Below are 24,129 nucleotides of genomic sequence, written 5' to 3' on the forward strand. Positions count from 1 at the left end.
AATGAACAGGGTAATATGTATACTCTACTGCCCAGCCCCTGGAAACACCCAGTTTTATAAACATGTCATATTTCAGGGCAAAAATCAATCTAATTCCTGATTTACCTTGGCATCTCTGAAATAATTGCTGCCTCTGTTTCCCTGTGTTATGTAATAACACACCCATTAAGACTCCATGATCAGGCCAGCCAATGGCTCAAGGTCTAACTTGCGTGACTTATGTTATCTCAAGTGCATATTATATGGCTATGCAGACTATGAATGGTTATGTTAAATTTTCAATAGTATCCAATTTATCAAATTTACCCAATTTAATGTGAACTTAAGGTTTTTGTTTAACAAACAACTCTCCTATTATTTGTGTTCTGTGAAGCTAAGAATGCATTCTCTAGCACAAGGTCATACTTCTGTATGCAGGTGTGGATGTTCTTAGGGATAATTGTTCAGGTGCCATAGATTTTAGCACAGGTGGCCTTAGACACATAGGAGAAAGCACTTTTATGTCCTTATTTATTTATTTTAACTAGCACACTGTTCAGCTCTGGTTTATGGTGGTGTGGGGATTAAACCTGGGACTTTGGAGCCTCAGGCTTGAGAGTCTCTTTGTATAACTAAGATACCATCTACCCCTGCCCACTTTTATGTAGTTTTGGGGGGAGGATTAGTTGTAAGAATCCACATAGCCCTCTGTGAATACCTGAAAAGAACAGAAAACTGAAGCAAAATCTGCTTCTATTTTAGCCAGTCTGCTTATCTAATTTACTCACACTCTGTATTTACTTCACCATTTCAATCTCCTACTTAGTAAGACTGGCCTCAGTCTGAATGCTGGAGGTTGACTCCAGACCCCCCTGTTCCAGAGTAGAGGTTCTTTGCTGCCTCCTAGACCAGCTCCTCCCACCCTGGACAACTTTGATATCAGTATTATTTATAATTGTTTAAAACCAGAGTCCTGATTGGCTTTGACAGGCGATTGAACATTGGACTTTGGAGCCTCAAGCGTCAAAACCTTCCTGCATAACCATTATGCTACCTCCCCAGCCCCCACCCTGGACAATTTAGCTGATTTCCATTTCATTTACAAAGGTGACCTATTTGCCATGTGTATGGGGTGTGTGTGTGTGTGTAGCAGTTCTTAGTCTCTTTTCCCTTTGAACCATCCTTCTTCAGCTCCATTAGTGGTGGTGCGGGCAGGGAGGAGGAGAGACTGATGTGACAACTCAGAGCTCTTGAGTACACAGAAGCTCAGAAATGTGTTAGCGGTGAACGTGGAGTTGGACATGGGTGGTGGTGGTGTGTGTATAGGTGTGTACATGGTAGGGGTGAGAATAGCTTGGGTTATAGTTCTGGAAACTTGCACAGAAGGAATCCCTATTCCTATCTTTCGATTACATCACACTTAACAGATTGATACATACTGAGGGCAAAGACTGAGAGTTCAAACTCTAGCCCAACAGTTACATGCCTTAGCTCTTCCAAGGGCAAATCTATAGTCTCTAGTCTGTCTCTACTCTTAAGTCCTGGATTCTCCCTTCTATACCTTTCCTTATTTATTTATTTATTTATTTATTTATTTATTTATTGCCACCATGGGCTCAGTGCCAGCATAATAAACCCACTGCTCCCGATAGCCATATTTTCCTTTTTCTTTTTTCCTACTTTGATAGAATAGAGAGAAACTGAGAAGGGAAATAGAGAGGGAGAAAAACAGATACCTGCAGACCTGCTTCACCACTCATGAAGCTTCCCACCTGCAGGTGGGTAGTGGGGGCTGGAACCCAGGTCCTTGCACATGGTAACGTGTGTATTTAGCTGGGTGTGCCACCACCTGGCTCCCCTTTTCCACTATTTTTTTAAAGCTTTTTTTTTTTTTTAATTGATGAGAGAAAGGGGATGAAGAGAGAACCAGAGCAATACTCTGACACACAGGGATAATGGAGGTTGAACTGGGTACCTCAAGCTTGAAAGCCCAACACTTTATCTACTGTATCACCTTCTGGGCTCCTATTCCTATCCACTACTACAAATGCAAAAGAGGCCTATGGAAGCTAGAGCTGATTAGTGACACAACAGACTTCTTTATCTATCACCTTGCAAAAGAAAACTCTCCAGATATACCTTTGCCCCCTCTTTCCACCAGTTTGTGACTGACCTTTCTGAATGAATTCTCCAAACTCAGCCAGGGCCATTGTGTTGGATTTTGTGTTGCTGAAGGATACTGTTGGGATCTGGATAGCACCTGTTAAAAGTCATACAGTCAGAGGTGAGATTATGGATGATAACAGCCATTGATTTTTCCCATAGCCTTCTGTGTATGAAAAAAATAAGTCCTTTTGCAATTATTATCTTCTTGTGGAAAGAAAAAAACAATCCTGAGAAGTAGGTACTGTTATTTCACCTGATTAGCAAGTCAGGAAAGAAGCTGAGAGAGGTTAGTCAAATTGCTCAAAGATGCCCAGAAACAAACAACAGAAGTGGGGTTGAAAACTAGGTCTTGGAGTTTGAATTAGGCTCACAGGGACTGGATGGGTATATTTTGGGCCCTGAGTCAGAGTGGGAAAGTGTTTAAAAAATATTGCTACCCAAGGCCACCTTGAGTATCTGAACCCGCCATCCCTCTGGTGCCTGCAAGGAGTCTGCTTTTCCTGGGTCCCCATGAATGAGGCTTTTTGTGTCCTCTGTGTGGAGCAGGCCTATTTCCCAAGGACTGGTTCAACCAAACTCTGATTCCTCAACCAAGGCCAACTTTTGGGGCACAGAAGCCTGGGAAGGAGTGGACCGAGAAACTCCCAATCAAGTCCCCCAGTCCTAAATAGTTTTATCCACCCCACTCAGATGTCTCAGTTCCTGAATCACCACTAGGTGCAACCAACTGGGACTTGAAAGTTTTAACTTGGTAAAGATTTACCATTTCCACTGCAAACTTCAAGGTGAGGACAACAAATATTCTAGAGACTAGCAATCTAAATACTGTGGGAACAAACATACTTAGGGCAGATTGGTGTCGAGGGAGAATTTGCTGAAAGGCAGATTTAAACCTGTACTAAACTTTGGCTAAGGTAGTGGTTAAGATTTTAAAATATGAGGGCAGGGGTAGATAGTATAATGGTTATGCAAAGAGACTCTCATGCCTGAGGCTCCAAAGTCCCAGGTTCAATCCCCTGCACCACCATAAACCAGAGCTGAGCAGTGCTCTGTAAAAAAAAAAAAAAAAAAAAACCAAGATTTTAAAATATGAAATAAACTGTTCCCATGAGGGCCAGACCCCAGACAAGAGTTTTATCCTCTGGTCAGTTAGAGTTCAAAACTATGTTGCTACAAAGTATCAACTTCAGGTTTTTATGAGCTTTTCTGTTTTCTGTGCAAAGACTTTTTCTAGAGTGGTTGTCCACTGTAATACAACTTGGGGAGCCCTGCCCTGCTGCCCAGACCTAGTACTATAACTATAAATAGTTTATTTTTGTTCTAATTAAGTAACACATATAGAGAGATGGCAGAGCGCTGCTCAGCTCTGGTTTATGGTGTTGCTGGGGATTGAACCTGGGACCTTAGAGCCTCAGGCATAAGTGTGTTACATAACCATTATGCTATCTCCTTAGTCCCCAGCACCGTTTATAGACTATTGCAAGGGTTAGCCCTTAGGCCCTGAATCTGCTTGCACATGTTTAGGTAGGCAGTTTCTTTCAATGCACTATTTAATGAAAGGGAAAGGACTGGCACTAAGCCCAATAGAGGAAACATCTCATTATGCCACAGACTCTGGCACTCAACAGAAACTTTTCTCTCTTACTGGAAAAATACAGATTTAGGTCAATGAGTTTTAAGCCTTGATTTGAAGTATAGGGGAGAGCTATCTTTTCATTGGGAGAGGAATTTAGGAATAACCTCCCACTCACATTTTTGTTTTGGAAACTCCTTGGAGCAGAGCTCCTACAGATGTCTGCTCTTTGTGGTGGGGTCGTGAGATCCGAGAACTGACCTAGGCTTCACTGTTCCTTCTATGCAGATAAGATTGTTTTATTCTTATTTCTCTTTTTATTATTAAAAAATTGAAATCTCAAATAGCAAAGTCTTTTTTGCATAACCACTATGTTATTTCCCCACTCCAAGATTAAGATTTCAGATAAAGATAATGAAGAAATGAAAATTATTCTGAAGATCTTAAAGTATAAATAAAAGCTACCCAAGCAACATGGATGGTGGGTGACAGCCATGCCAGAAAGAGCGAAGTTGGAGCTTCCAGCCGGGCGAGGGTTTGGGAGTGTGGGGGATTGGGGTGGGGGTTCGGGCAATGGTTGAGGTCTGTCGCGGAGGTGGAGCTCCAAAAGTAGACCTTGTCCGGCAGAGGGGGACCCGGGGTCTGGAGGAGGAAAAGTCCCTGCATATCTAACAGGTGACGGGGACGGGGCTCACCTTTCAGCGCCTCTTTCATCCCCACGCGCTCCTTGGCGCTGAACTGTGAAGGGATTCGAGAACCCTGCCGAGGCTCCTGGTCCCGCAGGCCCTTGGCTCTGGAGACAGCGGCGATACCTAGTAATAGCAAAGCAGCCAGTGCCAGCGCGCACACGAGTGGCCGAGCCATGCTTGTCCCACGTCTTGGCTGAGAGTCTGCAGATGGAGTTTGTACCTTAATACCCAGCTCACGTTCCCCACCCAGTTACTCTTCCAATTCCCACAACTGCCTTAGTCCCATCCCCTTCGCAGTGAAGGCAAATCACAGTCTGACCAGGGTTGCGAACCACCAATTGAAGAGACGTTTCCGCCCCTAGAGCCGCAAGGCCTTCTGGAGGTTGTGGTATCTTGCCCTTTATTTTGACCGTGTAGCCCCAGAGATGAGATAGGATTCCAGGCGACTGTCACGTCATGCCTGCCGGTGTCTTCTACTCTGACAGCAAGCCAAAGGGAGGAAAAGCAAAGTAAAATGCAATGACTGAATAAAATAAATAAATATAGCAAATAAGATAAGATAGCTAAATTGGGCAATCCTTTCTTTTTTGGTTAGTGACCTGTTTTCTTTGTCTTTTTTATTGCCACATACTTTAATACGATATATTTTAAAGGTTTAAACTTCTATTGATTTTTTTGGTAAATGATTCACTTTGAGTTTTTTCTTTTTAAAAATATTTATTATTATTTTTTATTTGTTTATTGGATAGAGACTGCCAGAAATCGAGAGGGAAAGGGGGGTGGATAGTGAGGAAGAGAGTGCAGGGGTAGATAGCATACGATGCAAACAGACTCTCATGCCTGGGACTCCAAAGTCCCAGGTTTAATTCCCTGCAGTGCTATGGTAGAATAACTAACTAAATACATATTTAAGAGAGAGAGAGAGAGATTAAGAGAGATATTAAGAGAGAGAGACACCTGCAGATCTGCTTCACCACTAGTGAAGCTTCCTCCCTACATGTGGGTTATTTTTTTCCAGCCAGATCACTGACTTTCCCAGTACTGTTTATGAAACAGTCTATCATTACCCCCAGTGATCTGCCAACTCTGTAATTCACTAATTTTCCCTATCTGAATGGGCAGCTACTAGGGTTTTTACTTTGTTCCACTGATTGCTTTGCTTTTTCCTAGCCTGATATGACTATCTAAATTATCATAGCTTTAAAATATGTCTATCTTATAGAATGTGCTTTCCTGTGCACATTTCATCACCTAGTGTAACTAAGTTATAAGGATATCATCAGTAAACTTTAAAGATAAATTATGCTCACAATCCAGGGCTAAACTCAGTTTGGATGAAACCACTATTAGATTATCCTTTAGAAGTTTTTTTTTTTTTCTTTTTCTTTTCCCTTCAGGGTTATTGCTGGGGCTCTGTGCTTACACTCCGAATTCACTGCTCCTGGAGGCCATTTTTTCCCATTTTGTTGTTGTATTGTTGTTATTGCTATTGGATAGGACAGAGAGAACTTGAGAGAGGAGAGGAATACAGAGAGGGGAAGAGAAAGATAGACACCTGTGAAACTGCCCCCCTGCAAGTGGGGAGCCGGGGGACTCCAACTGGGATCCTTGAGCAGCCCTTGCACATCAAGCCATATGCGCTTAACCCAGTGTGTTACTGCCGGGTCCCCAGGAGTTTCATAGTTCTGTTTATGAGCTTGACTGACCTGTATAAAATTATTTATTTGTTACATATGAGAGACAGAGATTTTCATATTAGACAGAAACAGACAAATCAGAGCATCACTCTGGTACATGCGGTGCCAGGAACCAAACTAGGAACTTCAGGCATACAAATCCAATTCTTAGCCAGTTGAACTATTTCCCTGCCTACTTGTAATCTCCTTTCTTTCTCTTTCTCTCTCTCTCTCTTTCTTTCTTTCTTTTTTTCTTTCTTCCTTCCTTTCTTTCTCTCTCTTTCTTTCTTCCTTTCTCTCTCTCTCTCTTTCTTTCCTTCCTTCCTCCCATCCTTCCATCCTTCTTCCCTTCTTTCTCTTATTTTCTTTCTTCTCTCACTCTCTTTATAAAGCTCTGGTTCTCTATCAATAAAAAATAAAATAAAATAAAATAAAATAACTCATTGTTATCCAGAAGGTCATATAACTTGATAATTCCAAAGCCTGGTCCTGTTTAATCTCCAAACTATTTACAAAAAAAAAAAAAAAAAAGACAAGATGGAAGTTTCCATCTGCAGGACTAAGGTATGGTTCACCCAGTAAAGCAATGGCCATGCTTGCAGCTTGATTCCTCTTCTTCAAATGTATTTTTAAATTAAATTAAATTAAATTAATTTATTGGATAGAGACAAAGAAAAACTAAAATGGAAGGAAGAGTTAGATAGGAAGAGAGGAAGAAAGACACCTGCAGATCTGCTTTGTTGGAACACAGCTCCCATTGTTCATAACAGGACTTTGGGATGTAATTAGCAAATGGCTGACATCAACCTGCTAGCCAAACCCGCAAGAGAGTGTGTGTGTGTCAGAAGTTATTTAAGCGCCAGCCTGCCAGAGCTAACTTCCTGCAAACTCAGCTACAACTAACTTCTTCGTGCTCTGGGTGTCTGCTTTCTTCTCCTGACCCCTGCCATGGTGCCTTCTTCTGGGAGCTGCACACGTGGAGCTCAGCTCTGGTAAAACTAACTTAAATGACTCATGGCTCTTTGACATTATGACTAGCAGATATTTCTGCCCCATTGCTTATATAACATACCACTATACCCCAATGTATTAAGTGTGAGGTTAGAGAAAAGCCCCGAATATTGAGAACATCCGTTAACCTGAAACAAACTGTTCCTTGTTCTGTGTAAATATTTCCACCTGTACCCACACTGTGATAATTATAAAAAGGTGGGATGAAAAATGATCGGGGTCGCAGACTCTCCCTTTGCGTGTAAGGGTGTTAGCGGCCCAAGATTAAGCTTGCTAATAAAGGGTCTTGCATGTGATTCTGGTCTTCTTTGTGTGAGATTGGGACTCGAAGCTCTGGGCATAACAATAAGCTCCCCATTTCCTTAACTCCTAAACCAAATCTGTCCCTGTAGTCTTTTAATTATTATACTGCCCTACTACTTGTGTACTCCTCCCTGCAGGTGGGGCTTGGGGGTTTGAACTCTGGTCCTTGCACACTATATATAATATATATAATTAAGTGCACCACCACCTCCCACCCAACTCAACAAGACAAACACAGACTCAAAGCAAAAGGATGGAAAACTATCATACAAGCCAATTGCCCACAAAAAAGGGCAGGAACAGCTATTCTCATATCTGACATGATAGATTTTAAAATAGATAAGATTAAAAAAGATAGGCATGGACACTACTTAATGCTCAGACGATCAGTCAATCAAGAGGAATTAATACTTATTAACATCTATGCACCCAATGAGAAGCTATCTAAATACATCAAATGTCTACTGAAAGAGCTACAGCAATATATTAACAGCAACTCAGTCATTATCTCTATCTATCTCTATCTCTATATCATCTCAGATAGATAGATATAGATATAGATAGATAGAGAACAGATACAGGGAAATGAGAGAGCAATAGAGAGAGAAACCACAGCACCAAAGCTTCCCTCAGTGCTATAGTACTCCCATGTGAGGTACCAGGGGCTTGAATCTCAATCAAGCACATGACAAAGCAGGTGCCTTCCCTGGTGAGCTATCTTACTGACCCCAAACAACACAAGTGTTGATATGCAACATTACCATATTACATACATACATACTGTGTAGCTCTAACTTATGAAGGTGCCTGCCCTCCTGACCCTTATGCAATAAACCATCCCCAATTGTTGATTGACTGCTGCCAGCTGCCCCTGTCTAGAGGACTTTGGTCATCTACCCTTGGATGGATAGTCCCATCTACTCCCACACTGCCTACACACTGACTGGAAGGCTCAACCTACTCCTTCTTTCTCTGTGAAGGGTGAATGGAAGGTCTCCTTTGGTCAGGAACTGTCTCCATACCCTGGTGTGAGCTCCCCACATGAGCCAGCACCTGTACTGCTGCCCCAGGGCCTCCCCGTGCCTACACATGAGCCAACAGTAAAGCCATCTCTGCGATGGTTTGATCTCTTGTCAGATTCCTTTGCATGGGATCATAAGAGGCCAGTTCTGGGAGTCCCTTGAAACACACATTTTATTTTTTGAAGACTTCTAGCCAACATGGCAGTGGAGTTTGCCTCTGTTTGCTCTGTCACCATCAAAACAAAAACTACAACATAAAAAACCAGCATTGAGTTTGGAGCTCAAAGAAACTAACAACAAAGGGAGAAGCCCAGAACAGAATCCAGGTGGAGAGGACAGAGAGGCTCTCCTAACCAGGTGAACTTTTAGTCTGGGCTTGTCTCCACATCACCCAGCCAGGATTTTGCACCACTGCCATTTCTAGCTACTTCTCCTGACTGCTTCTACTACAGCCACCTGAGTGGGCTTTGCTTCTGCCATAGCCCTTGACTGCAGGCCAGCTGCCTCTGTGGTGCTACTGGGTTCAGCTTGCAACTGTCTCAATACATGCCAGTTCAGCCTGCTTGGCTTCAGCCCCTCTGGTTCCAGCTGGGCTCCTTGCTTCTGGACTCGGCTTAGACCTGCTCAGTCCATGCCTGGTTCAGCTCAAGCCCAGTTCAACTCACTCCTTGCTCTAAGAACTGCTTGCCCAGTTCTTGCTAGGCCCCCTGTCTCTGTTGCCACCATCTCGCTCACCTGGCACCAACTGCTTCATCATCTTCATGGAAAACACATAATAAGAAGATAAAGTAATTTGCTTGCAATGTTGAACCAGGACAGTAGACAATTCAACAGAGCTATATAAACCTAGATGAAGATTTTGAAGTTATAGTCCCAGAGGTGCTTGCTAAATTGAAAATTATGGAGGACTAAAACAAATTTAGAGAAATAATGAAGAGATTTATAGATAGATTCATAATAGTCATCAGAGGGACAGAAGAATAAAGAGTGCAGTAACAGCTAAGCAGTCTCTCTCTCTCTCTCTCAACATCTACAAGAAGACAGACACCAAAGAGCTAGAACAAGAACGCAAGGCAGTAGAAGTAACCCACCCCCACCAGAAAAAAAAAAAAAAAAAGAGAACAAACAAACAAAAAAACCCCATCCAGTAAAACCAATGAGGATAATAGTATAATATTAGAGAGTTATGGGACAGCATCAAGAAGAACAACATTCATGTCATAGAGGTAAAAGGAGAATGAGAGAGAGAGAGAGAGAGAGAGAAAGAGAGAAAGAGAGAGAAATTAATTTTTGAAAAAAATTTAGCTGAGGGGGCCAGGCGGTGGCATACCTGGTTAAGTGCCTACATTACATTGTGAAAGAACCTGGGTTCAAGCTCCTGGTCCCCAACTGCAGGGGGAAAGTAGAGGTGAAGTTGAGCTGCAGGTATTTCTCTGAATCTGTACCTTTCTATCTCCCCTTTCCCTTTCAATTTCTGTCCGTCTCTATCCAATGATAAACAAATACAATTTTAAAAAAGTTAAAAAAGTTAAAATTTAGCTGAGAAGTTATACCAAATTAGAGGATAGCCCCCCCAACCCAGGAGTGTCTATAGGCTCCAAGCAAAATTTATCCAAACATAATTCACCAAGGCATGAATAGTGAAAATGGCAAATGACCAAAGACAGTTTTGAAGTCTTCTAGAGAAAAGTAAGTCACCAGTAAAGTTCTGTAAGACTATCAGCTGACTTGTCAACAGAAATTCTAAAGTGTAAAAAGGACTCCACCCAACAACACTTCATCCCACGAGGCTATCCATCAGGCTTGAAGGAGACACAACGAGAGTTTATGAGTCTAGCTACAGATATAGGAATTTATTCTCACTAAACAAGACCTACAGGAGATACTAGAAGGACTCCGGAAATGCAGATATAGAATGACTTCACCCATGGGGTGGGGAGGGGAACAAAGCCAGATTAATAAGCAAAGCCCAAGAAAGACTAAGCATTTAAACAGCAGTACTCAGGCTAACAAAGGATTACTGGGGTTAGGAGGGAGTTTGTAGGAGTAGTGGTGGTCTGATGGACTTTCGTGAAAGGATTTGGTGATTGATCAATGGGAAGTGGTGGTGGGGGTAATGTATTTTGAGGAGGTAAAAAATGTACTTCTATAAAATTGTAATATCTATAGACTTGTAAACAAAGGCAAATTAAGGCCAAATAAAAACTATTCTTACACAAAAACAAAGGAAGATTTTAATTTTAATTTTTTTTTATTATTCTAAAAAAAGTCATGTATGTGACCCAGGTCTGAGCTCCTGACCCCTTACTGCTCTGGGGGAATCTTCAGTGCTATGGTCTCTTTTCTTTTGTTCTCTCCATGTTTCTCTCTTCCTGTCTAAAAAGGTAGATCCAGATTAGTGAAAGCTTATTGATGACCAAAGGGGGAAAAAAAAGGATTCACTGAAATATTTTATTTTATTTTATTTGTTGGACAGAGATGGAGAAATTGAGAAGGAAGGGGGGGAGAGAGGGAGGGCAGACGCTAATCGCTCGTTTACTCAGATCTTTGAGGACAGTGAGTAACAGGTAAAGCAGTTTGTTAACTCCCCTTTCTCTGAAGTATATCCTCTCCTCCAGCCATTTCTCCCTTTTCTGGCTCTCCTAGTCTCCTCATTCCAGCGTATCTCTTCCCTGATAACTGTTCACCACTCTTCCTTTCTTGCTTTGTCTTTCCTCTCATTTTCCTCTCTTTCTGTCTCACACATTTGCTCTTTGTCTTTTCCTCTGATCCGCTTTTTTTTTTTTTTTTTTTTTTTACTGTTTGCAAACAGAGTTGGACTCCTGAATGCTGTGTCCTTTTGGCATTGTCTCAGAGACTGGGGTGAGAAATGCTAAGTTCATTTGTAGATTTCCCCAAACCAAGGATTCTGGAAGATTTACTGAATGTTGATAGGACTGGCCCTTGACAGATACTTATGAGTGTTGAAGAAGTAGCCATGAGGCCAGGTGGTAGCACACCTGGTTGAGTGGGCACTTTCTGTGCAAAAGGAGCCAGATTCAAGCTCCAGTCCTCACCTGCACAGAGGGGAAGTTTCACAAGTGGTGAAGCAGTGCTGTAAGAGTCTTTTTCCCCTCCTCTTTTTCTCTCTCCCTCTCTATCTCCCCCTTCCCTTTTTACTTCTCTCTGTCTCTTTCAAAAAAAAAAATAAATAAAGTTAAGAATTTGCCTTTGAAAGCAATAGGGAAGAGATGATGGGACTTGGTTCTCCCATATGTCCACACTGCTTCAGGGCACTGGTGTTGAGTGTGCGATTACCTTGCTCAGCTCTTCTCTCCCCACTTCCCTTCCTGATGGTAGTCCACTTATTCCCAGGAATGGAAAACCAAGACTAGGAGGACTCTTGTAGAAGTCTCAGCCAGGAGGGGGGAAGAGGGAGCTCAGTTCTTCCAGTTGGTGATCTGTTGTGCTGTCCTGTACAAACCACCCAAACAAATGCATGCCTTTGTCCACATTGCAAAAACTACTTTATTAACAAAACAAAAGGAGAACAGTGTTTAAATTAAATAAGTTACACAAATATCTCAAGAGTCCCAGTCTGTCCTGAGGACTACATCACCACATGTCATTATCACTAAGAACATTCAAAAAGTATTGAAATTCTGGATTCTTCCTCTACCTTACTCTCATTCTTGCCCTGAGAGCCGTCTGTGCAAGTCTGTGTTCTTTCCAAAATATTCCAACAGTGAAGTTCAATGTCTTTCTCTTCCCTCCATATGTCTAATCTCACCCCCATTGTGTCCAATCTCACCTGCTCCCTTGTACACCACGGAGGGGTCTTCCTAAAGCCACACCCACCATGCCACCAAATCCCTGGCAAATCTGGGTGTGGTGGCACTTAGTAGTCTTTTCAAGTCCTCAGGATCCAGATACTTGGATCAGAGGGGACTCTGACTTGCAATATCCTAAGGCTCTCTGACCTTCCCCCACCTCTCCAGCCTGAGCTGGATTTGGAAAGAGGTGGATTCTGGGAGGGCGAGTTGTCATTGGTGAAGGCTCTCATCCTTCTGGAATTTGGCACTCTGGTAATGCACGCAGTGAATCCCAGATAACATTGTCTTCTGCCTTCCAAGTTTTGAGTTCCATTGGTGGTTAGGTGGCATAATAGATTCACAGAGAAGCAACACTTGGAGGCCAAGAATCTGCTGGCTTTTCACCAGCAGCCTCTTCCTTTAACTCTAGGAGGACTTGCTAGTGGACCAGCCCACTCAGTGCTCAGATAGACACACAGCATGGATCAGGTAGATGTCAGGAGTTGGAGGCAGGGCCAGCCCAGCCTATTTGGCAGGGTTCCTGAAGTTGAAGGAGCTTGGTAGAAGCAGTGGGGAGAGACCAGCAGGTGTCTTGTGCATTTTCTCAGATTTTTTCCCCCAAAACACTTGCAAATGGGAAAGGTTTTCAAGTCAGCAGTGGGGGGGAGGGGTCTAGCTACTTCCTTATCTAGTTGAGGACACAGCCCCTCTTCTTACTTTCCCCAGAAGAAGGTGGCCTCATGTCCTGAGTTTATGGAGGCACTCCTGGACAGGAAGAACCACTCATCTCAACCCTTCTCCATGGTCTGCATAAAGGGTCACATGGGGACTTCCTCCTTTGCCTGAAGGCCTGGTGCCACAGGCCAAAAAAGGAGAATCATGTCATTGATTCTTTGCACATGAAGAAGGACATGAAAGATTTCCTGAGTGGGGAAGGTATTTTCCAGATGGGCTTTGAGGTCAGGGTGGGGGTGCTCTCAGGGACCAGAGTTCCCTGGATCACCTTGGGTTGGCACTTAGCACCCTCTCCCCCATAGGAGGTCCAAGTACAAAAAAAGGATCCCAAAAGCTTTTGTGCAGGTTAACTAGTACCTGTTGCTATGTTGCCAGAGGATTCTGCCTGTGCCCTTGGTTTCCTTCCCAGTTTTCAAATGGAAGGGAGCAGCCTCCAAGGATAGGCTAGTGAAAAATGCTTTAGGAGGCTGGTACACTGATAGCTCTGATGGCCTTGAGGACTCTGTCACCTGCCAGGTTAGAATCTGATGGCTGGATAAGTCCAAGCTGCCTTGAGATGAGGAGGAAGGGTACACAGGATTGTGGGGCATAGAGCTGCCAGGACAGTGTGGGTAAGTGGGGAAGGGACAAGTCACAGAGTCCTAATCAAGTTTGTTCTTGTGTCCTGTGACAATGTGACACCCTGTGACACCCTGTGACATTAAGGCATGCAGGCCCAAGAACCCTCTTGAAGCTTGTATTTCAGGCCAGCAGTCATACTTTCCCTCTTTCCTTGGCTCACAGGGTTCAGAAGTCAGGGGTCCCATCAGCTGCCATGGGCAGGATAGGGTGGGAGTGGCAGAGTGGGCAGGGGCTTAGCTGATTGGGCTCCTAGGGGTCAGGGTCAGGGGAAGAGGTGACTTGCCCTGCTGCTGGATTGGCTTGCTCTAGTGATGCCAAGAGAGAAGGAGGAGAATCTTGGGGGTGGCGCACTCCTTTCCCCACCACTCCTTACAATCCCAGGCTTATTCTTCCAGAAGTCCCAGGAGCCTGGCATTCAGGAGGCAGTGTGGGGCCTGGGAATTCACAGGGCAGTGAGGGTTTCTGCATGGAACATGCTCCCGAACATCTCCTGTGGGGATCACAAGAAGGAAAAGGGGAATAGGGGAGAGTGAGATCTGCTGGGGTTCAGAGTGACTACAACCACCAAGTGACCTTGTGGACCCAGAAAGAGGCATTACATGCACATGTTTTATGTGTGTGTGTGTGTGTGTGTGTGATTATGTACTTGAGAGTATGTGAGTGTGCATTTGATTGAGAGTATGTATGAGTAAGTGTATATGTATATATGAGTGTGCAAGTAAGTATGTGAGTGTGTGGGTTTATGAGTGTGTATGAGTGAGTGTGGGTATATATGAGTGTGTGTGTGTGAGTGTGTATGTGTGTAGTTGTATGTGCATGTGAAGACAGGAAAGGCACTCCCAGCACTCTCAGGGAGAGGACCATGGATTCTCAAGCTTTAAACAAATGGAAAGAGACACAAAGTGATATGTTATTTCTAACAGAGAGCCAGAGGTCTCTAAACCTAACCATCTGGTTTCTCCTCATTCAGGGCACTGCAGTAGTGCTGTTGTGCATGCCAAGACTTTAGAGCCCTGTGGGCACAATAACCTCTCACATCTGCATAGCTCTCAGTTCCCAGGCCCTGACTATATGCATTAATATTTATACTTAAAAAATTCATACCCTTAGAATTCCTCTAGTTTTCCCAGAATATGTTTTTCAGGGATTCATTCACTGACATGTGCTGCCCTGGAACTACCTTAGGCACTCCATACATTATTAAATTAATGAATTAATGAAAGGACAAATGCATCTCCTGCTTATCTTGTGAGGTAGAAGGGAGGAGTGTTACTTTATTCCTCTTAGGTTACAATGATAAGAACTGGAAACTGTGGTGTTATGTGGTTTGTCCAAGATCATGTGGTTGATGTGTTGGAGAGTTAAGAATAGCTATTGGTTCTCTAGGACTCTGTCCAGTGTCTCTCCCCCTCCTCCCCGGAGCTAGTCTGGGAGTGAGAAGAATTAAGCCTTGCTATTAAAAGAAAGATGAGAAATGTTGTTGTCTTCAAGGTGACTGCACTGGACTGAGGTGAGATTGCCTAGTAAACACCTTGGACTTTAAGGGTCTGTTTCCTCTCCCTTCTCATGGCCAGTCTCAGTTTACCTTCTCTAAGTCCCAGTAGCTGGGGTTGTCCTCCTCTGAATCGTACAAGGACAGTTCAGTGTCCACTGGAGCCTGGAAAGGAGAAAAGTGGTATAAGATGAGCCCCAAGCCCTGGATAACAAAGTCTGTGCAAATGGCAGTGCCCAAGGGCACCATGTTTTGTAATACCTGTCTTCCTTCCCCAGTCTTTCCCTGATTTCCCTCACCTGCTCCACAGCTGTGGGTCTTTCCTCTTACACTAGCAGGTATGCTTCAGGGGCATTTCAGGGCTGGGGATGTGACACAGTGGTAGAGCACTTGGCTGAAGGGCCTGAGGCCCCAGGCTCCAGGCCCCAGGGCTTCTAGGTTTAATCTTTGCACCATCAGAACTAAGCAGCACTCTGGTCTCTCTATTTCTCTACTATAAAAATGAAATAAAATAAAATGGGTTGCGTGGTGGCACACCTGGCTGAGAGCACATGCTATAATGCTCAAGGACCTGGGTTTAAGCCCCCCAGTCCCCCCATACAAGAGGAAAGCTTCACAAGTGGTGAAGCAGTGCTGCAAGTGTGTCTCTGTCTCTCTTTCTTTCTATCTCTTCTTCCTTCTCAGACAGTTTCTGGCTGTCTCTATCCAAAAAATAAATAAAAATAATAAAACAAAATAAATCTAAAGAAAGATGGCTAACTAACTTTGGGGAATCATTTCCCTTCTCTGGGAATTTGTAAAAGCAAATTCACTTTGCTGCTTTCTAACTCATTGTGTTGCACATATAAGATATAAACATGTCAATATACTCTGTTATTTTTTAATTTATTTTTTTACTATTTTATTGCCACCATGGTTATTGCTGGGGCTTTGTGCCTGTACTATGAATCTACTATTCCTGGCAGTTATATTATGTTTCTTTCTTTCTTTCTATTTGATAGAACAGAGAGATATTGAGAAGGGAGGGGGAGAAAGAGGGAGAGAGACACCTGCAGACCTGCTTTACCACTTGTGAAATGTTCCCCCTGTAGGTGGGGAGTGAGGGCTCAAATCTGAGTCTTTGCACATAGTAATAGTCTACCACTGCCCTGCCCGCACAATACACTCTATAATATGAACATATACAATATGTCATGTACAATAAAAATTACTTTGAATGTATGAATTCACACCTGGACACTATTTTTGCCATAAAAAATGACAAGGACCCTTACTGAATCTCTCTTTGTCCTGGTGACCAGGAAGGCTTTGCTCCCATAGTTCCCCTCCCTGTGTGCTGGACAGCCAAGGCCCTGTGCTTCTCAGGCAATCTTTCAATGCTTACAACAGATGGTTTCACCTTATTGGGGTCTTGAAGCAAAGAGCAAGCGATTCCTCTAGGGCCAGAAAAATCTTTCCTGTGACCCAGAGGGATGTGTGTATGGGTTTGAAATAGGAGTCTAAGTCACAGTCTTGGGAGGCTGAGGGCAGATGCTGACCCAGAAGGGGGCCCCTACCCCCAGGGGTGCCTTGGAGTAAACCTTTTCCTGCTTCTTTAGCTTTCTGGAGTCGTAGACAGGGTTATTTGTAGCTCATTTGCATACCACTTAACTGAGCTAGTAAATTAAATGTCAAGAAGCTGAGACAAAACCTGGCTTCAGGTTCTTCATCCATCACCAGCCGGAAATCTCTGAGCTCTGCTAAATTAAACCCTCCTTCCCTTCCTCCAGTGTCTTCTGAGAAGAGTGAAAGAGGAGGGGCAAGCAGTGCCAGCGTGGTAGGCAAAGACAATACACTTTGGGTGTTGGTGAGATCTGAGAGTTAATTTAATTTTATTATTACAGTAATTTTTACCCGAACATTGCTCATCTCTGGCTTATGGTGGTGTGGGATTTGAGCCTGGAGCTTTGGAGCTGCAAGCATGAAAATGGTTTTGCTACTGCCCCATACCCAGAAGGAAAGCTGGATCAATATACTCTGCCACTCGAGGAAGACTGGTCTTGAAAAGAGTGCAGCCTGGAATATTCCTAGCTATGACCATGGAATGTGAGCTCAGACCTACAGTGATGCAGAAGTTACATAGGCTCTTGTGCTGAATATGAGTAGACATAGGCCTCAGGTCAGATAGATGAAGTCTGTACTTAACAGTATTTATATACTTTTCCCATATTTGGGAGCTACTCTCTGCCCTGATACAGCTTTCTAGTTCTATTTCCAACTCTGACACCATCTTCCCAGACAATACTTTCAGCCCACCTGCATGTTAGTTGTTGGGCTCAGGCAAAAACTAGTGAAGTCATGGGCCCCTTGGAATATACCTAAAATAGACTTCCTAGCTTCTTCCAAAATGGAGACCCCAAATCTCATCAGCTATAATCTTACTTTTAGGTTCCTGATTATTAAACAATTTGTTCTGTTTTATATCGTAATGGTTTTCAGCCACCAAGTTGCAGTTGCTACCATGACAACAACCTGACTTCCCTGGGCAGACAACCTTAACAATGTGGCCTGGAACCTCACCTCCCCAGAAGCCCCACCCCACTAGGAAAAGATAGAGACAGGCTGGGGTTATGGATTGACCTGTCAATGCCCACATCCAGTGAAGAAGCAATTACAGAAGCCAGGCCTCTCACCTTCTGTACCCCATAATGATTCTGGGTCCATACTCCCAGAGGGATAAATAGGAAGGCTTCCATTGGAGGGGATGGAATACGGAACTCTGGTGGTAGGAATTGTATAGAATTGTACCCCTCTTATCCTACAATCTTGTCAGTCATTATTAAATCTATAAAAAAAAAAGTGGTGGGGGCCAGGTGATGGCACACCTGGTTAAATGCACACATTATAGTACACAAGGAACCTGGGTTCAAGCCCCTGGTCCCCACATGCATGGGGGAAGCTTCATGAGTGATGAAGCAGGGCTGCAGGTATCTCTCTGTCTCTCTCCTTCTCTATCTCCTCCTTGTATGTCAAGTTCTGTTTGTCTCTATCCAATAATAAAAATAAATACAAATAATATTTTTTAAAAAAGTGGTTTTGCATAACCATTATTCTATTTCCCTAACCCTGGGAATTAATATTGATAAAGAACTTTACAGTATGCAAAAACACTTTCAGGTGACATAGAGATAATCATCAGTCCTGAAAACAAAAAGAAAACTCCAGGTGAAGTAGGCAATGTTGGTTTCAGATGCCCATTTTACGGAGAAGAAAATGCTTCCATGACAACTTCAGAAAAGTTAAATTACAAACTTGGTAATGGAACTTAAAACTTCTCCTCTATTTTATATTCTTTTAAAACTAGTTACTCATTAATGAGAGAGAAAGCCCCAGAGCATTGCTCTGGCAGTGTGATGCCAGAAATACAACTCCCCCCCCCCCCCCCCCGAGTGGTAGAGATATAATTTAGGACTTGAAAAGTCCAATGCTTTATCCACTGTGTCACCTCCTGGGCCATTTTATTTCAAAAGATTCGTTTATTTATTCTCGAGATTGGGAACTGCAGCCTCACCCTGCCAAATGTAGGGCCAGGGACCGTAGTCAAGGCCTGTTTTGCACCTGAGCACTGAACCTCCTCTCTGGTGGCTGCTCTGTTGATTCTAGTGCCCTGCCCCTCCTGTCTTGCTGTTTAGCTGCCCTGTGGCCTTAAATTCCCCAGCTGCAGGGACTTTACCTCTTGGAAGTCATGTTCTGGAGCCACGGCTCTGGCATTTGCCTGGGCAAAGAGGACTGCATCGTGTATACTAGGAAAGATGTGACTGTGCTCTACACACCCATCTTCAAAGACACCTCCATGGCTGATGTCATTGTATACCTGGGCTGGAAGGAAGGAAAGGCCCTTCAGCAAGACCACAGTCACTGTGGATGGGGGCTGAAGGGTGTGAGGGGCAGGGAGAGGAGGGCCCTCCAAGGCCTTGGTGTTGCCCTTGTAATATCAGGTATGGACAGCAGAGGGCAATAGGAGCTTGAGAATATTCAACCCTGGGCAGAAGGAAGTAGTCTGACTCAAGGAGAAGGTCCTGTGTGGCAGTGGAGAGGTAAAGGCTGGAGGCCACAGTGGATTCTGCTCTCTGAGGGTCCATCCTTCCTCTCTTTACTTAGACCTGTCATGCATCCTCCATTGTGAGACAGAGCCCTTACTGCCACCAAATCCTGGAGTTGACGGCTGAGAGTGTTCAGTCAAGGTAGGAGGCAGCATGGGGACTGACTCTGAAGCACCCACACAGAGTGTCATTGCCATTGCTTCCTCAAGAGGAGCACTACTGAGACTGGGGATGCCCAGGCAGGTCCTGATGGGTAGGTTGCTACTAGAGCATTTTGGAGGTTGTATGTATATAAAACCATGTATTTATGTGTCCCCTGGGCAGAGAGAGAGAGAGAGAGAGAGAGAGAGAGAGAAAATATTATGCTCACACAGATTCATAGATTCTCAGTTTTGAAGAAGACCTCTCTCATTCATCTAGCCAAATTCTTGACTTTATCTAATTGATAAAATAAAATGACTTGGTCAAAGGTACATAGAAAATCAGTGGTAGGGCATATTTGAATTCTTGTTGTCTCCCTAACTCCAGGATCCCCACTTTGTTGGGGAAACTCCCAGGCTGTACGCATTTTGGTCACAGTGTTTTTGAACCACACTCTTAATTCCTTATGAGCAGGCAGCTTAGGAGGGATCTTTGGGTACTCTCATTTCCACCCATCTCTAGTCAGTGTCCCACCAACCCAGGGGGAGGGAATCCCATTCCAGGCCCCTCTCCCAGTCTTCTAGTCCCCGTGGGTCCCCTGCTCTTACCATGAATGTTCACCAAGAAGACCTTCACCCCGATCTTCCCATAGGTGGTGCTCAGCTAGAAAAGTTGGGGAGGGCATTGGGGGAGGGAGACAAAAGGAATGTTCTGAGTGGGTCTCAAAAGCCATTCACAAGACACTAGACTTCAGAGGAGAAGCCAAACAAACAAGCAATCCTGAGAGTTCTGGCAGCTGGAGATAAAAATAGCAGTGAAAGCACACCACTCCTGCCTGCAGTGTTGGCTGAGGGCCCCTCAGGAGAGTCCTCAGGGAGGAAGTGGGACCTTGCCAGTGAGGAGGGCACTTCAGTCTCCAGGACCCCTTCCTACAGGGCCAGGCCTCTGCTGTCAGTAGCCCAGGTCCTTAGGCCTCTGTCCTGCCTCTGTGGCTTCAGGCTGAAACTGAAGGGGAGACCTGGGGCCCTGACCAGGACTTAAGTCAAGGCCTGTGTTGTTCCAGGGGCCTGTCTGGGGGCCTGTCTGGGGGCCTAGGATGAGCCCATGGTCTGGGATGAAGTCTTCTGTGCATTGGTCAGTGCTGGCAGCAGTCTGTGTACTCCTTATTTTCTTAGTTCACTGCCCGCCCTCCACTCTTGCTCCCCCCCCCCCACCTCCCCTTGTGCCGTGGGAAGCCAGCTCTGAGGATGCTGACTCCCTGCTATTGAGGTGGACACTGCAAGTTATTAGAGGGACACTTATATTCAAGGTGGGCAGCCTGCTTGGGCTGAGGAAGTAGGGTACTGAGGTTCTTTCTATCTTTATTATTGTTATTATTTCTTTTTTAATTTTTAAAATTTTTATCTTTTTTTTTTTTTTTACTTTTTTTGGCCTCCAGGATTATCACTGTGGCTTGGTGCTCCTGGAGGCTATTTTTCCCATTTTGTTGTCCTTGCTGTTGCGCTTGTTGTAGTTGCTATTGTTGTCATAGCTGTTGTTGTTGGTTAGGACAGAAATGGAGAGAGGAGGGGAAGACAGAGAGGAGGAGAGAAAGATAGACACCTGCAGACCTGCTTCACCACTTGTGAAGTGAACCTTTGCAGGAGGGGAGCTAGGGGCTCGAACCGGAATCCTTATGATGGCCCTTGTGCTTTGCGCCATGTGTGTTTAACCTGTTGCGCTACTGCCCAGCTCCCATTTTTATTTTTTACTTTTAAAAATATTTTTTATTGTTTACCAGAGCACTGCTCAGCTCTGGCTTATGATGGTGCGGGGGATTCAACCTGGGACTCCGGAGCCTCAGGCATGAGAATCTCTTTGCATAACAATTATGCTATCTACCCCTGGCCATATTGTTATTATGTTTATTATCAGAACACTGCTCAGGTCTGGTTTACAGTGGTGCTGGAGATTGAACCTGGGACTTTGGAGCCTTATAACCATTGCATAACCATTATGCTCTCCTACCTCTTTTCTATTTTTCAAATTTAATTTTCATTATTGTTACTATTATTATTTTAAAGTTTTATTATTTTTTTATTTGGTTCAGACAGAGAAATTGAGAAGGAAAGGGGAGATGGAGAGGTAACACATCAGGTTAAACACACATAGTACAAAGCACAAAGACCCGTACAAGGATCCCGGTTTGAGCCCCCAGCTCCCTACCTGCTAGGGGTTGCTTCACAAGCAGTGAAGCAGGTCTGAAGGTGTCTTATCTTTCTCTCTCTGTGTCTTCCCCTCCCCTCTCAATTTTTCTCTGCCCTATCCAATTAAAAAATGAAAAATGGCTGTCAGTAGCAGTGGATTTATAGTGCTGGCACGGAGCTCCAAGGATAACACTGAAGGCAAAAAAAGAAAAAAGAGAGAGAGAGAGACACCTGAAGCACTGCTTCACTGTTTGTAAAGTGTTCCCTCTACAGGTGGGGACTAGCAGCTTGAACCTGGGCCCTGTGACTGGTAATGTGTGCATTCAACTGGATGTAGTACCGGCCAGTCCCAAAGGCTTTTTTCTTCATCATTACTATTTATTTTATTATTTATTTATTTTTCCACTTTTGTTGCCCTTTTTTTTTTAAATTGTTGTAGTTACTGATGCCTTCATTGTTGTATAGGACAGAGAGAAATGGAGAAAGGAGGGGAAGACAGAGAGGGGAGGGGAGAGAAAGATAGACACCTGCAGACCTGCTTCACCGCCTGTGAATCGACTCCCTTGCAGATGCGGACCCGGGGGCTCGAACTGGTATCCTTGCGCCAATCCTTGTGCTTAACCCACTGCACTACCACCCGACTCCCTTCATTATTATTATTATTATTTTAAATATTTATTCCCTTTTGTTGCCCTTGTTTTTTTATTGTTGTATATATTACTGTTGTTGTTATTGATGTTGTTGTTGGATAGGACAGAGAGAAATGGAGAGAGGAGGGGAAGACAGAGAGAGGGAGAGAAAGATAGACACCTGCAGACCTGCTTCACTGCTTGTGAAGCGACTCCCCTGCAGGTGGGGAGCCGGGGGCTCCAACCGGGATCCTTATGCCGGTCCTTGTGCTTTGCGCCACCTGCGCTTAACCCGCTGCGTTACCGCCCAACCCCCTCAATATTATTTTTTATTGTCACCAGGGTTATCATTGAGATTCAGTGCCTGCACAGCTTCCCTATTCCTGGCATCCATTTCCCTCCCTTTTTCTTTCATCTTGATAGTGAGTGAGAAACAGAGAGAGTGAGAGAGATAGAGAAAAGGAGAGACACCAGTAACACTGTTCTACTTTTTGTGAAACTTCCCCTGCAGATGGGGGCCAGGGACTTGAACCCAGGTCCCAGCTAATGGTAATGTGTGCTACTGCCTGCCCCTTTGAATGATTTCTTTCCCATTCCTGGGTCACTGGCTCTGATGACAGAGTGGATGGGTGAGGGGGAGCTGCTCAGGAACCAGGACGAGCTGGACCCTGCAGACCTAGAGGATCTTGCATTGGGTTCCTGGTGGTCTGTGAAGGAATATGGGGTGACTTTGGCTAGAGAGAGGTGCTGGGGAGGGGTGAGGTAAGGAGGTCAGAGTTGTGCTACCTTCTCCAGCCACTCACTGTTGTGGGCTATCTGGGCCTGATCTTGAGTCCCATCCTGTCCTTGCTGCATCTGGGGGAAGGGACGGGACCCTCAGGAGCCTCTTGCTTACTCTCAGGGTGAACTTCCACCTTTATCTTGACTGTAGGAAGCCTCCAAAGAAGGGGTGCATGGGAGAGAAGGGGTGAAGGTGTTGGGGGCAGCCCCCAGAGCCTCACCTTGGCCAGGGCTTTGATGCCCATCAGGTCCACAAAGCTGACTCCACTCATATCCAGGATGAGGGTGTGGAAGGTGATGAAAGGTGGTACACTGGCCAGCAGGTCCAGGGGCTCACCCGGTGCCTCAGCAGCAGCCGGTGTCTCTCCGTGAGCAGCAGAGGAGCTATCAGGGCTGAGAGTGATGTAGGACACACTTGCACCATTGGATGGCGTCTGGTTGTTGTTAGGGTCCGTGGGAGAGGTATTTTCAAAGTCCTGCTGGAGCTCCTGCAGGGAGATGGTCTGGAGGGTGGGGGTGGGGAGCAGAGTCAAGGAGCTTCCCACTGGGCCAGCCATTGGGGGACTCACATGTGAAGATGTGGTGCTCTCTGAGCCTGGAGGTGGTGAGGATGAGCCCCAAAATCCCACATGTGAGGGAGGTTCCTGAACCCCTCATTAGGCTGAGTCTCTCTTGTTCAAAATTGGGAGAACCTTCTTAGAGAGACGCTGGAGCCCCAGCCCACTCTGCTCTGGGGGGGAAGCCTTTCTTCCTTCCTTCCTTCCTTCCTTCCTTCCTTCCTTCCTTCCTTCCTTCCTTCCTTTTTTTATGTTTTGTTTTTTTCTTTCTGGTTTTTTAAAATATTTATTTATTCCCTTTTGTTGCCCTTGTTGTTTTATTGTTGTAGTTATTATTGTTGTCGTCATTGTTGGATACGACAGAGAGAAATGGATAGAGGAGGGGAAGACAGAGAGTGGGAGAGAAAGACACCTGCAGACCTGCTTCACTGCCTGTGAAGTGACGCCCCTACAGGTGGGGAGCTGGGGGCTTGAATCGGAATCCTTACACCGATCTTTGCGCTTTGTGCCATGTGCATTTAACCCACTGTGCTACCCCCGACTCTCTCTTTCTGTTTTCTAATAGAACAGAAAGAAATTGAGAGAGAAGGGGAGATAGAGAAGGGGAGAGAGGCATCTTCAGGTCTGCTTCAAAGTTCATGAAGCTTCTTCCCCCCTGCAGGTGGAAACAGGGGGCTTGAACTTGGGTTCTTGTGC

General features: G+C 44.7%; 2 protein-coding genes across 6 annotated transcripts in view; both read right to left on the reverse strand.

Moving 5' to 3' along the window:
- The window catches only part of PM20D1 (peptidase M20 domain containing 1), a 38,524-nt gene extending 33,854 nt beyond the window's left edge, over positions 1-4,670 (reverse strand). Inside the window, exons 1-2 of the mRNA XM_007523122.3 lie at positions 4,414-4,670; positions 2,153-2,239 (exon numbers count right to left, since the gene is read on the reverse strand). Coding sequence (XP_007523184.1) covers positions 2,153-2,239; positions 4,414-4,582 — 256 coding nt within the window. The 5' untranslated portion in view covers positions 4,583-4,670. The remainder of the gene's footprint in view (positions 1-2,152; positions 2,240-4,413) is intronic.
- Positions 4,671-11,902: 7,232 nt separating this feature from the next.
- The window catches only part of SLC26A9 (solute carrier family 26 member 9), a 34,482-nt gene continuing 22,255 nt past the window's right edge, over positions 11,903-24,129 (reverse strand). For all 5 annotated transcript variants that reach the window (XM_060178733.1, XM_060178731.1, XM_060178732.1 and 2 more), the window contains 5 exons: positions 23,098-23,379; positions 19,890-19,944; positions 18,771-18,916; positions 15,152-15,223; positions 11,903-14,056 (listed from right to left, as the gene is read on the reverse strand). In XM_060178733.1, coding sequence (XP_060034716.1) covers positions 14,009-14,056; positions 15,152-15,223; positions 18,771-18,916; positions 19,890-19,944; positions 23,098-23,379 — 603 coding nt within the window. In that variant the 3' untranslated portion in view covers positions 11,903-14,008. The remainder of the gene's footprint in view (positions 14,057-15,151; positions 15,224-18,770; positions 18,917-19,889; positions 19,945-23,097; positions 23,380-24,129) is intronic.

Source organism: Erinaceus europaeus, chromosome 19 (assembly GCF_950295315.1).
Source record: "Erinaceus europaeus chromosome 19, mEriEur2.1, whole genome shotgun sequence".
Classification (NCBI taxonomy): domain Eukaryota; kingdom Metazoa; phylum Chordata; class Mammalia; order Eulipotyphla; family Erinaceidae; genus Erinaceus; species Erinaceus europaeus.